The 16,119-nt window shown below is 40.7% G+C and overlaps 1 protein-coding gene across 2 annotated transcripts in view; it reads right to left on the reverse strand.

Annotated features, from left to right (window-relative positions):
* Window positions 1–16,119, reverse strand: part of man1a2 (mannosidase, alpha, class 1A, member 2) — a 137,176-nt gene that overhangs the window by 61,247 nt on the left and 59,810 nt on the right. For both annotated transcript variants that reach the window (XM_032568166.1, XM_032568165.1), the window contains exon 5: window positions 151–269. In XM_032568166.1, the coding sequence (XP_032424057.1) occupies window positions 151–269 (119 nt within the window). The remainder of the gene's footprint in view (window positions 1–150; window positions 270–16,119) is intronic.

Genomic DNA, 16,119 nt, shown 5'->3' on the forward strand with positions numbered 1-16,119 from the left:
AGGAGAAGCTTGGGATTTCATTTCTTTGGCAAAAATCTTCTGTAACAAGCGCAGTCTACGGCTGAATATGGTGTCCCAAAAAAGGAAGTCCCAATTTAATAAAAGCTCCTAAAATAATTTTGCAGAGTAAAAAGGAAGGTTGTTGCTCACCACACTGAAGTCCAGATTCTGCTCGATCCACTCCTGGCCGTCCTTGAACTCTTCGTGTAGACCCATGATGTACAGGGTGTCCAAGGCGTCCACGATGGTCGCCCCGAGCTGGGAATTACCTGGACAAAACACACCCCGACGTCAGATTCACCTGTACAGTCACACTCCCCGGTAGACGGAAAACATGAACCCCTAATGCCAGGGGTGGAAATTGGCATCTGCCACTGGTCAAATGTGAGGATGTCATGATGCAATAAAACAAAGTCTATTGAAAATATCTATCGACTGGGACAGCCCATTGGTTGATTTTACTTATGGACTTTGGGCTAATCCATTTCATCTGACTGGATTAAATGGATTAATCCAGGTGGTGGGGCAGACCCAGAAAAGCTGCAAGAACAAACGCTAAAAAAACTAGAGACACATATTCACTAAATACCATCTGGGGAAGTTGTACCCAAGATCTGGAAATGCTCAATATAGGAAATGATTACCAGACTTATTTTTAAGCTGCCACTTTGATGAAGAGCGTCTTTTTACATGGATAAATGGTCTTAATATGGGCATAATTAAGGTCTTGTATAAACAGTGTATTCTATAAAACAGTGAGAAGACATGTCTAGCAAAGTTTCTTTGACATGCACTTTCATTTCAAGATGAGAACTGTGACACCGACTCCCTCCCCCAAGATAAAGAGAGTGGTGAAAGAACATATCAATTTTTGAACATGGGTACTCCTCCTCTTTGTAGGCTGTTGAGCTTTATTTTAACTTTTGAAACAAGAAATAGAAGCCAAAAAGTAAAGAAAAAAAAGTTTGGGAATGTTAGAGTTCTGTAACTTCTTAAAATCTGATGTTAGTAATTATTAAAAGACAATATTATGAGTCTTCCAAGCACATAGTGTCATTTTTTGGCACAATCAAGTAACTAGGTTATCTTAAGTTGTTATAAAAATGCTAAGCATATCAAATATGACGAAAGAAATTTGACTTCGTAATATAACGCCTTGAAATTGGGCCTCTGTCTCTTTAAGAAGCTCCTGCCCTTTCTGAAACTCCGCCTTCAGGAAGTCATCACAACACGGCCCCTCTATAAACCCTTCAACATTTTTACTAATGTTGCTCAGATTTTACATGATACTGCCTCTTTAAAATGAACTTATTGCACATTTTGTGTTAAGTTAGTCTGCAGAAGTACATCTGTGAGGTACACTTCTTGTCAAATCGTTTTTCAAAGATTTAAGAATAAATTATATGTCTTATATAATTTGACTGTGTTGATGGGGTTTGTAATCAAGGGAAATGTTTTACACACACAAAAAAGAAAAACAGTTAAAAGTTTGAGTGACAAAAATTTTCTACCCCTGCCTATTACAAATTATAACACTGGGCTCAGATCGTCATCTTTTTCTTTTGCCTTTCATCCCATTCCTGGGTATGGGCCGCCAAAGTTAGTAATCCAGAGATATCTTTTCCTGGTCCAATCTTTATAGCAGATCCCAGGTGTAGCCTATCTTATTGACGTCTGCCTCGAGGTTTATAGACGGCCTCTCTTTTGCTTGCCATGGAGGTTCTGTCTAAGAGTCTGTTTGCTGTTGGTGGTTGGCGGATCGCAAAGTTTGTCCTACCCAATGTAGAGAATCCTACTGAGACGGCTGATCCGGAAATGTCTGGGTTTGTCTATTTGAGGCTTTGCTTGTCCTCCAGATTTCAGCCCCATACAGCGGTGCTGAATTCACATTGGAGTTGAAGAGCTGGATCTTGGTGGTCAGGGTCAGCTCTCTGGATGCCCAGATATTCTTGAGCTGGACAAAGGTGACTCCTGGTTTGCTGGACGTCTTGACATCTGCTGGTGTACCACCTGGCTGGATGATAAGGAAACACTGTACTTCCTCCAGAGGACTACTACTTACAGTGATTGGGTTGATGCAATTGGAGTTGATCAGAAGGATTTTGGTTTTCTTCTTGTGGATGATGAGTCCAACCTGTGCCGATATGGCTCCCGGAACACCGGTCTCAGATACTTGTGTGACAGAAACGTAGCAAGAGTGATCCTATCAGATCAGCATTTGTTACACTTCAATGGTAAAAGCCAAAGGCATTGCCCTTTACATCCTCCATCCTTTCCTCTCGGCTACTGTATGCAACACTAGATTTCCCAAAGCTGTCCACCATCCCTTCTTATCCATGACTCCATTCAGAACCAGCGCCCACAGCTTCACGCAGCCGCTGCAGCATTATCGTAGTCATGGAGCAAAGCCTCTAAATCTCTAAATATACACTGCAGTCAGGCAGGCGGCGATAATGGCAGGATGTCCTGGCTGTCTTCTTGACGGATTGGCTTTGGCTGCTAATGGAGCAGAGACCCCTCTTCTGTGGCGCACAACCCGACTCAGTTTCCCTCCACTCTGTTGGTTTCACCTGCAGCTACGCTTCAAAATCAGAACCGTGACAAAGATATGGAGTTAGAGGACTTTGGCTTTAAGTAAAAGGAGTGCGGCAGGGCTTGTAAAACCTTTTGTTCTCTCCACAAACCTGGCTTTCATGGAAAAGTGGAAGGAAGATGACCACCTTTCCCACATTGAACTTTTTAAATGAAAGCCCAGTGGGAATCTGTGGCAAGACCTAAAAACAGATGTTCACAGTACCCCGAGTTCGAACTATTTTGTGGAGAAGAATGGGCGAAAACGTGATCTCTGGATACACAGAGCCAGTGAAGACAGAGTGGAATGGAGAGGTCTGATTTTCATACACCTCGACTGTGTGACATGGAATCTAAAAAAATGCATAATGTATTCATTTTTAAATACTTTGTTTTATTACATGAAATAAGTTTTTGATCCAATAGAAAAATAGAAGTTACTTGATACAGAAACTTTTGTTTACAATTGAAGAGGTGAGACATTTCCTGTATTTCTTGACCAGATTTGGACACACTGCCTCAGAGATTTTGGTCCAATCCAGCTCGTCTCCAGATCTTTCAGGTGTTAGGGACGTCACTGGGTTCCCACCAAAGATTTTTTGTTGGGTACAGCTCTGGACTCCCTCTACACCACTCCAGGACATTGAGGTGATTCTTATCGAGTCACTCCTTAGGTTTCCAGGTTTTGTGTTACGAGTCAATTTAATGCTGGAAGACAAAGTAATGACCCACCTTCAAAGGTTTGTTGAGGGAAGGAGGTTGTTGCCCAAAATACCATCATACATGACCCCATCCATCCTCTACTCAAATTCTAGAAAAAATGTCCCTATCTTCCAAGTTTTGCAATACTTTCTTACGCTATGATACAACATCCCCATTAAAGTACGTTAGCAAGACGTTGTACAGGAATTATTTCTATTGCTAAAATAGTTTGAAATTAACATCTATTGTACATACCAAGCATTTCGATTAGATTTTAAAAATGGCAATGTGCTGTTTAACCTTGAGAAATCCTGCAAACTTGGTGTCTTCCAACAACCTTATGATCGCACGTAAAACAGGAATTCCTCTTTCTGTCTCCTTTCTGCTCCGTCACTCACTCTGTCTTCCCATAAGCCCCTCCTCCTCCTACCTAACCATCTGTTTGTTCTCATTCATCAACGTCAGGCTGTGTTTCCTCTAATCTTCCTTTGATTGCTCCATCCATACTCTCCTCTTACCATCTGTACGCACGTTTTCCACACATTTCACACTCTCGAGCACTCGGCTCTCGCCGACACTTCCCTTTTGTCGCGGTGTTATCCGCCGTACTCTCCTCCCCTTCGCGGCCTTATCTCGCGTTGCGGTGCTTCTCTGCCCATGTTCACAGCTGCTGCTTTCCAAAAACGTCAGGTGCCCAAAGCCGTTGGTGCAACACAGTCTGCATCACATGACGCTGGAGCGGCACTAATCAGAAGGCGCTTTAGGGAAGCCAGGATGTGCTTATGTGGAACTAATTGGCCAAAATGAGGTGTATTTATTTGGGAAGTGATCACATCAACCTCGTCCAACACAGACAATCCAAACATAAACCCCCACTACCGCAAAAACACACTGTTGTCCTTTAACAGCCTTCACTCCTTTTCCTTTGGCTATATTTGCACGTCACACCGTCTCACTAACTAAAACTGAATGCTAACTCAATTCATTAGTGCCCCCCCCGTTCCATCTATCACAATTTCACCTGCCTCTCTCTCCATTATCTCCCTCCCACTCTCTCTGTCTCCAACACTCGCACCACTCTCTGGGCCCTGATGCCAGTTTCATTAGACAACAGGCTTCGGAGCTCTCTGGTGTGAATTCACACAGGGTTGAGAAGCATCAGAGAATTATTCAGGCCCCGTTCTGCCCGTCTGTTAAACCGGGGACGACAGCTGAATGGAAAGCAGAGACAAAGACCGTGATGGATGTGTCTGTGTGTTGCACGGGTGTGTTTGTGTGCTGTGAACACAGGAAGCATGGAATATGAACCCCTTCGCATGTAGCTGCAAGAGAGAAAAGTTGATTCTCTCCTCACCGTCATCTGCACTCAAACCGTTCTACCTACACAGTGTTACTTTCTCAGCTCTATTATATCACTGTTACATCCCACAACATAGCCCAGTTTTATAGCCTTATACAAATAAAATCAACAAAGTTGATTTGTTTTATAATTCTTTGGAAAGAAAGAAACAAGGAAGGAATGAAAAGGGAAGGAAGGAAAGACAGAACAAAAGAGGAGAAGGAAAGTAGAACAAAAGGAAGGGAAGACAGACAGGAGAAAAGGAGAGGAATGACAGACAAAAGGAAAGATCAGAAGAAAGAAAAATCAAGAAGGAGGAAAGCAAGAAAAGTAGAACAAAAGGAGGGAAACAAGGTGAAACAAAAAGGAGGAAGATAAGGATGGAAGGAAAAAGGAAATAAAGGGTAGTAGAACAAAAGGAATGAAAGGAGGACAAAGGAAGCAAAGGTGGAAGAAAGAAAGGACAGTAAAACAAAACGAGGGAAATGTAAAGAAAAGGAGGGAGATAATATGGGCAGAAAGAAGGAATGGGAAGTCGAACAAAAGGACTGAAAGGAGGACAAGAGAAAGAAAAATGACAGAAAAAGAAGGAAGGATGGACAAAATAAAGGTATTAAAGTAGAACAAAAGAAAGACGGGAAGAAAAGAAAGACTGAAGTAAGGATGGCCACAGTAGGGAAAGGAAAACATGAGAAATGACGCAAAGAAGGATGGACAGAAGAAAAGAGAAGGAGGAAGAGAGGTGGAGGAAGAAAACATGGAGAAAAGGGATTGAAGAAGGAAGGTCTTCATATTTGTTCTCGTCTTTTCCAGCACTAAAACCAGATTCCAGACTTTTCCCAGACAGAACCAGAACCCGGTCAGAGTGACATGTCATGTATTTACATCCACTGAACAAGCTCGGCTGTAAACTTCAGTGTCACCCAGCCTGTGTTTCCACATGTCAGCTTTTCCTGCAGAGTGAACCGACGCTGGTGTTGTTGGCACACATCACTCTGTACCTGGAAGGAAACAAAATAACTAGCTACTGGAATTTCTAATAAAACCTCCCTTTAAAAAAAGCACATTTCACTTATAAACACATTTTCTCCCACTCATTCATTTAGCATTAATGCTAATCTTTTAGCCCCTGCTAAGCTAGCAGTAAATGGCAGCATTTTACAGTCAGAAACTACAGCGACACCTTAAGCCTGTTTTCCTAATAAGCCAAGCTTCCTGTGAGCGCCGCTAAGTTTTCTCTCCAGGCCGATCCAGGCCTGTGTCTATGACTGATAACCCGCTACCAATTTATTTAGTGGCACGGTTCAACATGTGCTGGCTTCTGCTTTGATCCTCAGAGGGTCACCGGTTTGGCCAGGCCTTCGGCTCAACACCAGCTCCCTGGCTCCGGTCCACACCGGCCGTGTCCGGGCCCGGAGCCAAACTCAGAGCTGTCAGCGCTGGTTTAACAGTAAAAGTCTTCCGATTGCGTTCCTTGAGGTGCGTGAGGAAAATGAAACTAATAACTCTGAAGGAAACGGAGACAGCCCAGGCACAGGATGAATAAAGAGTCAAAACATAAAGGCCCCGTCGCACATTAGTTCTGAGTCCTAAGGCAGAATTAAAAGGGACTATTATACAATGTGTGAAATTAAATGTGAAAGCAAAATGCCAGAACCAGTGCCAAATGTGGCATTACGCTGATCACAAACAGGAACTAATTAGAGCAGCTGATGCAGAGTAATGGTCTCCAACAGTTATAAGCGCCTTAACTTCCTTGTTTAGCACTTGAAGACATCCAAGATTTATGATTATGTGCGTATGAAAATGGGTTTTGTAATGTAGCGGCATTTGAATCTTGATCTCGTCACGTCAGTTCATTTTCAAACCAGGGCTCCTGCCTACTTTACTTCAAAAATCCACACTTTTCAAGACTTAATACATTCACAGACCTTTCCAACATGGTGTAGGAACAATGTTAAAGGATTTTCTTAAATCAAAAATATTTGGAAGAAAAACACAAGACAAGCTGAAGCAAAAACCTCTAAAAATCCTTGAGATAAAACACACTTGTGATGGGGAAAATTAAAATTTGATACACCACTGATTTTTAAAGTTCACCTCACTTCAACTTCAAAAAAATCACTTTGTATTATTTTTTAAATACCATTTTCTCACTGACCTGTTAATTCCTCTTTAAGAAGCCAATCCGACCTCTGAAATTGTTAAAAAAAAAAAGTTTCTGCATCAAATAACTTCCATCTTTCTACTGAATAAAATACTTTTTCCAAAATACTTTAAAAAGTGTGATTTTCCGTATTTGTAAAAAGTCAGTTTAATCATTAAAAATTACACACCTCTCCATTCGTTATAGGTGGAAAAAGATTAAATGAACAAAAAACTCTTCGTAATTTATCAAATATTTATTTTCCCCACTACAGTCTGAAGCAAGCTGAAAGTGACTAACCGCATGTAGCGGTCCAGGCTGCACAGTGTATTACAAATATATTATTACTCTATTAGCATAATTAGTATGAATGCAAACAACTGCTTGGATGCAATAACTGCTGGCTGTTCCAAGTGTCATGAGTTCACACCCTGCACACTGCCAATGTCATACCCAGCCTGGTGGAAGGAGCAGCAGATGCTCACGTCTGACACGGATTACAGTAGCCAAGATGCCAAAGGTCAGAGATGGGAGCAGAAATGAGAAGGAGCAGAGTGAGGAAAAAGTGCATTTATTGCAACTGACATCCTGATCGCAACATCTACCAGCTACATACTATGGGTCAGGGGTGGGCAATCCTGGTCCTCGAGGGCTGTTGTCCTGCAACTCTTGGATGTCTCCCTGATCCAACACACTTGAATCCAACAGCTGAATCACCTCCTAAGTGCAGTCAAGTTCTCCAGAGTCCTGCTAATGACATTAGACATAAATTTACGAGTCATTATTTGACTCAGGTGTGTTGAAGTAGAGATACCTCTAAAAGTTGCAGGAGACCGGCCCTCGAGGCCTGGAGTCGCCCACCCCTGAGCTACATACAATGGTATCGGTTATCTGTGAATCAAATTTAAGACTTTTAAAGACCTTTCTAATGTCATCTTGAAAGAAATTTAGGATTGAATAAACTAAATACAGGGGACATTTGACTGGGTTACAATCAAGTGAAGTAAAAACTGATATTTCTGGGGTCTATTTGTGGCTCTTGGCAGCAGTTTTGTGTTTTTTTACACTGCTTATGGTGCCTAGCAGCATATGGATTGGCGACAGAGGACAGCCAGTGGTGAAAATGAACGTCAGGCAGCCAACTGGCAAGAAAGTTCTACTTTATATGACAGATGCAAAAAAGTTAGCTAGCTGGTTTGATAGCAAAAGCATTTTAGCGTCCAATAGCAGTAGCCTCAACTAGTCAAACAATACAATCAAGATATCTGCGTGCAACTCAAACTTTTGCCCGACTGAAAAGTCCTGTCAGGAAAAAAAACAAATTACATATGGTCATCCTGATGGCATAATTGCCCAAGTCCCATTTAAAGAATAGGACCTAGGCAGAACTTTACAAAAACACCAGGACTTCATGTTATTACTTATCTTTAATTTCATCAACACAAAAAAAACACAATGATATCAGCAGAGTTAATAAAATCTGTGCTCAACACAAAATAGACAGTTACATTCATTCATTCTTTCATTTTGAAGAAATCTCTTCACCTGCCACAGTAGCAGGGCTGCAGGACTTGAGGCAAAGGTTTACTGCAATACTGTTAGTGAAAACGATGTGGATTATAAATCAACACAAATGTTTCTGACTCTTTACGTTCTGTTACATAATGTCACCACTGCACTCAATTGGGTTTAGCATCTCATAAAGAAAAACACCTGCTGTGGAAATTAACTGTACATATAGAATATACAGATCTGCAAAATGTGAATGCATTACACTTGAAACAGCAGCTGTGTGTGACTGCAATAATCCACCCGCTGATACTGAGATGATGAAGCCAATGTGAGATATGGTGCATCCGAAGCTGATGGATAACAGAAATGAGCACTGAGCACAACTTTTATCCCTAAAACAATAAAACCGTGGCCTCCCTTTTCTACTGTTTGGGAGAGTTTTTGGATGACCCCGCTGCCCTGCACAGCAGGCGAATCCTCAAACTTCCTGCTGTCTAATTTGGCCACTGCAGGCCTACTAAAAGTTTAATCTGCAAGCAGGCGGTAAGGCAGCACCGCTCAGGGAAACAGGAGGAACTTAGAGTAAGAGGAAACTAACCCCCAAGTCTCTAAAGATTGACAAGTATGACATAAACTTACTTTTTTGTAATACCAAGTTATTCGTATATTAAGCTGAAAATAGACAATTTACACATAAATCACAGATATGCAACTACAATAAATAAATTCTGAACATGTCAGAATTTGACAAAAATGCAGTGCAGAGGAAGGGGTGGTCATTTATCGCATCATTTATCACCATAAATTTCTTATAAGAATTTTGATTAATCATTGTCACAATAAATTTAAATTTATATTATGAATTTAAAACAAAACAAACACAAAAAAAAAAACTTACCTGTGTTGAGATTGTTACTTTTACTATTTTTTCCCACTGTTTGTTCAGTAGGAGTATCAATAAATAGTAACACATTTGAAAATATGATTAAGTGATACAAATCATACTACTCTGGGTGACTGGTGTCCTAAAGAAGTGCATTTCAAATGGGAATGTTTTTTCAAAAGCTGTATTTGTGTTTGTGGGGCTATAATTGCTCTGCCATGCAGTCGCAGTCATACAGTTACCTAAAAAAGTAACAAGAGTTCTCATCGTTAATTTTATCGTTATCACAATAGCACCGCAAAATATTGTGGTAAGACTTCAAGTCCATATTGCCAAGCCCTATAAATAAGAATGGATTTACAGTAGATTATTTCTTTCGAGGTCATAAATTTGGACCTTGAAAGAAGGTCGCTAAATCGCTAACTTAATATGATTTTGCTATCGTTTTAAGTCAAGGTGTTGTTTTCTTCAATAAATAGTCCTTAAAGTAATACAATACTAGAGCTGGATCACAGGGCCGAAAAATGTATCACAATTTGAGCAATTCATACAAGTCGATATAATTATTGATTTGTTTTTTTCTTTGTTTGTTTTAAATATTTAAAACACAACCAAACTGGTGATGTGACCTTTTCTGTTTTATCCAATTTTCACTCCACGTTGTTTTTTATTTTTAAGAAGTTATGAGGCACGGTGGCAAAATCTGAAACTGCTGCTGCGCAAGTTAGTCAACTGGTTGTTGCTAGGTAACCAAAGAGCGGGCAAACCCGAGAGGTTTAGTGGCTAAAGACTTTTCCTCTGCCTACATTCCCCAGAATGCTGAGCGGTTCTGAAACGGACTTAAGTGAAATTATTGAAAATTGTATCAGACATATTATCTATTGATATTAATCACGTGTCTATTTTAATACATATTGTTATTGATTTATTGTCCGGTCATTAGTATTACTGAATTAAACTGAAGTGAATTTCCTTTTCCACAGTTATCCAGAACTGGAAAATGCCAAATGCAAAACTCTGCCAAGTTCCTCAGACTGCAGAAACTCTTCTAATAAAAGGAATTTTCTAGAATATAACATAAAAAATAGGAGAAATATCAAAGATAAACTGTGAGGAGTCTAAATCTCCAACGCTTCACCTTGCGCTCCACTTTAAGCCATCAGTATTTTTGCTGGACAGCTCCAGCCGGATGGCGGCGGAAACCGAGAAGGAAGGAGCTTAATGAGAGGCAAGCTGCGCTCGTCTCTTGTGTTCTCCCCTGAAACTATGATCTCTGCTTCCCAGCGTCGCCCCTTTTCTCCCTCGCCTACACAGGAAGCCTCTTTGCTGCCTCCGGCTGTCATTATGAAGTGATCATTAGTCAAACCTTCATTCTCTTCCAACCCTCCTACTGCCACGGCGATTAAGACATCAGCTGTGGCAGTGTGTTGTCATTTTCACACGAGCGTGTTCTCGTTTTATTTAGTAGACTCTAACTAACGTAATTATACTATTAACTGCAAATGTACTTTTCATAATGGCAGATTAAATCTGGAGGCGGATGCGTACCTCATGAACCGGCAGATAGTAAACATGAGGCAAAAGTACAATTTTCTAAAGGAACATAGGAAAACATATTAGTCAGGGATAAAAAGAAAAAAACAATGGCTGGTATGTTTATAATAATATGTAGAACTGAGTTATATCTGGATTTAGAAATCAGGAGGGAATAATCTTTAATACAATGAAATACACATACTGGTGTTCCCCCCATTAAACTGGCAGAGTAGCTCTATTAATAAGCTGTATTGCAGCGAACAGCATGTACCAGCACAGGCCAGCCATGAGGCAAACAACTGGACAAAGAGCCAAGACCACGCAGCAGGGGGTAATTAAGGTTCAAATGCAAAGCTTAGGGCAAATTGGCCTGCATGGGCGAAGCTGTGTGTGAATTATTTACTAGATAATCTTGTGGTGATAACTAGAACAGCCAAAACAAAAATGGAAACGGCTGAGACCGGAGCAGCGTCTGCACCACAACGCATGAGGCCCTGATCCCTTCCTCCTTCCCACCATCGCTTGTGAACAAAGCGGTGATACAGTTAAACTTCTCAAGTTATGGTCGAGATTTGACCTGGAGAGGGAAGGTTCACATTTCCAGAAGGGAACTATGGGAGACCGCTGCCCGAAACTCCACGTTCCATGTTTACACAACATCGCCAATACACCTCGGGTCAAACTGTAGTTGTCATGCCAGGCCACTAGTTGGCGGCGTGATTTTTAGCATGTCAACGAACGCGCATGCACTTTTGACTCTTAGCTTCCACAACATTGTAAACAGTAATCCATCTCCGTCTCCCTTTAACAAAGTGCTCATGTAACACATATATTCCTTATCAAGAAAACTGAACAGATTAAGTAGCACTACACACCACAGTAGGGCTGTTGTAAATGAATATTTTAGCAATCGAGTAATCTATTGATTATTCTTACGATTAATCGAGTAATTGGATAAAAAAATTATTTAAATTTAAAATTTTTAAATTTAATTATTTACATTTTTTAAATTAAAATATTGGTAAATCTGGCATAACATTAGTGTTACTATCGGATATCAATATCAGTCCAGTTTTTCAATTTTGAGCTTCCCTAACAGTTACTTTTTTGTAGTTTAGAAAACTAACCTGTAACAATAATATCTCACTTTCTAAGTTAACCTGAAGAAAAGTTATACAAAGATCTGAAATTATATTCCATTTAATAATAATTTAGAGGCAGGCTCACAAATACGCTTATAAAAAATTTCTATGCTCCAGCTTTTAGTTTATGTATTCATCTTCAGTGAGTTTAATAGATGAACTCTCACCTTGCCCCATACCTGTCAAGCTTTGGGTGAGAGTACGGGAAATGTCGCCCGGAGTTGGGGGGGCTTGGAGTGGTGAAGGTGGGGGGCAGGCGAACGAACAAAAGTAGGATGGGGTGGAGGGGAGGAAATAGATTATGGGACAGACGAACTTAAGTCCAGGGACCGGTAGAGCAGGGGACGAAAATAAGAACCAGGGGAGCAATACGGGATATTTACGGCACCTTCGTTCATCACACTCAGAAACTCATCTACCAGCCATGTACCGAAACGATGATTTCCATCACCAGTTTGTTGAGAGCGGGATGATATGAAATTTATTGTGCGGTTCGTCCGCAAAGTTACACTTACACTGTAACCATCAACTACTCAGCCACCCGCAGTGTTCAGTCTATCCGCTCACCTGTATAAATACTCCTGCAGTGTTCTTCCTGCTGTTTGCTCTGAACCAGCAGCTCCCAGAGGAGAAAGGCTGCCGTACTCCAGGCATCGCGCCAGTCATTTTAAGGATGTTTATTGGTCCCCCAAAAACGATTAAAACCTGGGCATTATCATCAATCAATAAAATCCCCACGGGCCAAACTTGAAAATTGGACGTTGTGCCGCTAACACTTAGCTTTCGTCAAAACTCAGAGACAGAAGTGAGAGCTTCGTGCAACACAAATAATGTCCCGGCTGGAACACGGTGCGCTAAATAATAAAACATAAATTTATGAAGCTTCGACACAGGTAAATTTTCCTCGAGGAATTTTAATAATCTAAGTGCTCGAATCATTCGAGGAATCGTTTCAGCCATACACCACAGTAATATCCACCATTGTTTTTGTTTTTATCTGCCCGTGGATGTGTAGAATAAACCCCACAGAGGTGTGTTCTGCACTGGCGGAGCACTTCACATCTTTGCAGAGGTTGTTACAGAAAAGTTTCACTCAGACCTGTTTTCATGTCGACTCCTGACATTATGATCTGGCTCTAAGGACATGGAATGTCATTAAGTCCAATCAATCACACAACCATTCTCTCCCAAAGAATGAACCCCCCAAAAAATCTTTAAAAAACAAGAAATCCAGGAAATAGATGACTCGCACTCTGGCATTTGCCTTGACAATGCAGTGGAGAAACTATCCAAGTACAAAAATGTGCCAACAACTGAATTCATAGATGAGTTCAGATTTACCTACAACTAACCAGGAATGAAATTTGACAGTTTGGCTGGCAGTAGAATAAAACTAACCTTTATCTTCACTAACAACTATACCTGCCTGAATCCTCAACTGGGGCACAATGTGAAACCTGTGGGCAGCGGGGGACATGCTATTGGCTGGCATACGCAAAGAAGCCAGTATAGAAGATGTATATAGTTTCTTTGAAGTCAATTTTCTGTATTCACAAGAGTGGAGATAAGGAAGACTGTATATGTTGGTTTACGCAGTAGTGCCAAGATTGTCACTTTATGTATGAATGCATTCTAGGCTACATTTAGTGTGTGAACAATTATTAAATAGGCAGCTTTCAGAGGGATTCCATATTTCAGCTATTTGTGGGCGGCGGTATTCCCTAATCCCTGCCGTAGATGATACGTCTACCGTATCGTCAACACATATGGATTGTGGAGAACAGTTATCTTCAAGTCATCTACTAAATCAAGAAGTTAATCCTTCTAACTCCTTGCTTTAGTACAAGGTGTTACTAACGCAGATCTACAAACAAGAACTAAAACTAGTGTTTTGATGTCCCACCCATCTCCACATATCCCTAGACATTTGAGGAACATACTATTAAGCTGCACTGAAGAGGCTCACAAAAAGTTAAATACAAATTTTAAGCAATAAAACAAGGAAAATAAATTTAAAATGCACAGAGTTGCCTTTTCACCTCACCGTGTATAAATTAAACCAGAGTTCAGGCATGATATGTTTTCAATTCAGAGGAAATTACAAATTTTTTTACAGTACAAGCAAATGAAATAAAATACATGATTTATTCTTAACTCTATGAAAACCGTACATATGTACATTACAAACTAATTTAGCATAAAGCATAGATACTTTAACAGAGGTGTAGAGCAATAAGCTCACTTGAAGTAATTACTAACACAACCCAAACATTCTTGCAATCATTTCCTGTGTTGAACATTTCCACATTTTGGCTACAACTCCCCCAGATAGCATTTACTGAAGATGCGTGTAGTCATTTTTTTTTTTTTTTTTTCCATTTTTTTCTCCGAAGAGTTTTTGCGGCGCTAGTGGCTCGTATTTTTTGACAGTAGGCAGACAGGAAGGAGGGCGAGGAGAGGGGGGAAGACATGCGGCAAAGGTCGTCGGGACCGGGAGTCGAACCCGCGACGTCCGCGTCGAGGACTAAGGCCTCCAAACGTGGGGCGTGCTAACCCCTGCGCCACCACAGCACGCCCCGTAGATGCGTGTAGTCATTTTAAACATTTTTATATGGTATCAATAGCTGTTTTCTAACTGTTCTATTTGTTGTTCCTTACTGATTACGTTTCCTGTTGAAATTCACAAATTCTAATTACTAAAAACATCTCAAATCGTGATCATTGTTAATTCCACGGGCCATCATCATTCCTGTGTTATCTCCATACCTGTCAAGTCTCTTTTTTTCCAGGAAACTACTGTATTTTTCCTAGTATATTTTATATCCTCCCAACCCTCCCTCCCCACTCACGTTCTCTCCCTCCCCGCCTTTACAGTAGTAATGCCCTTTGTGACGTTACTGTGTGGTAATTAACATATCGGTTAGTTTGACACATTTATCTGAATGGGCTTACACGCATTTTGGCTTTAGTTGTTGTAGTTTTTTCTGACCCATCCCGTCTCGTATCTGCTCACTTTTCTCAGACTCCGGTTAGGTGAAATGGCGCTATGTATAACCTCAGTAGAGAGGGGCGGAGGACTGAGGGATTTAATTGGATAAGCCCAATGTTCGTCAACGAAATCAACCAATGGGCTGTCGCAGTCGATAAAAATTATATTAGATTTTTTTTTTCTGTTAAATTATGACAGAATAGGTCCGTCCCATAAAGTATGTGCATCAGTCTGTAGTCCAGTCAGCCTCTCCTACCCTGGACAGAAGTTTGAACTAAATGCAGCTTTTTTTCTCTGGTCAAATTGTCAACCCGCCACGGTAGAGGGTGCATTGCTCCTGCTTCTGTGCTGCTGGTGCAACAGTCACCAGCAGCAAGTTTACACGCCACTTCATACTTTTACCCGCATTTGATCAGCGGCGGGTGCTAATTTCCACCCCTGCTTCAACTACCAAAGCAATCTCGTAATGGATGAGGCAGCCGTCATGAATAATAACTTAAACTACTCCAGGTACTGAGCTGACAAGTAAGTCAGGTGTCCAGAAACGCATCCCGGTTTGCATCATCTCCAACCCGTCCACTTCTTACACGCCGGAGGCGCTCAGAGACGCATCAGTTACTGTGAGCCTGTTACACTACTGGTGGGAGAAAGCCAGGAGTCTGAGATGTGCAACAGTCACCAGCAGCAAGTTTAGATTAAAGTCAACAGGCAGCAAGCTGTCTGCAAATCCAATAAAGCAACAACAAAAACAAAAAATAGACGTTGGGTAAAGTATGGAGGACACGTATCTGGTTTACCAGAGAATTCCCACATGTTTTACGAGACAAGGTTAGATCCACTTCAATAAGGTCTGCAGAAGTCAAAATGAATTCTAAAGAAATAAAACAACTTGAAAGATAAAAAAGAGCCACATCCTGTGAACCCACAAGATCAAGCTCAAGATGCTGTAGAATCCAAAAGACAGAAAAATGCATTGGGATTTAAGCTTGTCGTGATGAGCAATTAATCAATTAATTGCATCATAAATTAAAAATAATTTCCATTCTGACATTTTTTTTTGAAGGGCAATTTTCAGGGCAGATGTCAGTCCATTTCATTCATGGTTCTGATTGTGTGCAGGTTTTTTTTTTTGTCTTTTCTATTTATTGTTTTTTGGTTGTTGTGCTTAATTTTGGACGCTTAAAATGCTTTTCAGTTTCAGTGCAGAGAGTTCTAATAAACAAAATTAAAGTTTATTAGTCTTTGAGACGGTATCAAAACAACGTTGTGGTTTATCGGAACAATAAACCATATTATAGG

Source organism: Xiphophorus hellerii, chromosome 7, assembly GCF_003331165.1.
Source record: "Xiphophorus hellerii strain 12219 chromosome 7, Xiphophorus_hellerii-4.1, whole genome shotgun sequence".
Classification (NCBI taxonomy): domain Eukaryota; kingdom Metazoa; phylum Chordata; class Actinopteri; order Cyprinodontiformes; family Poeciliidae; genus Xiphophorus; species Xiphophorus hellerii.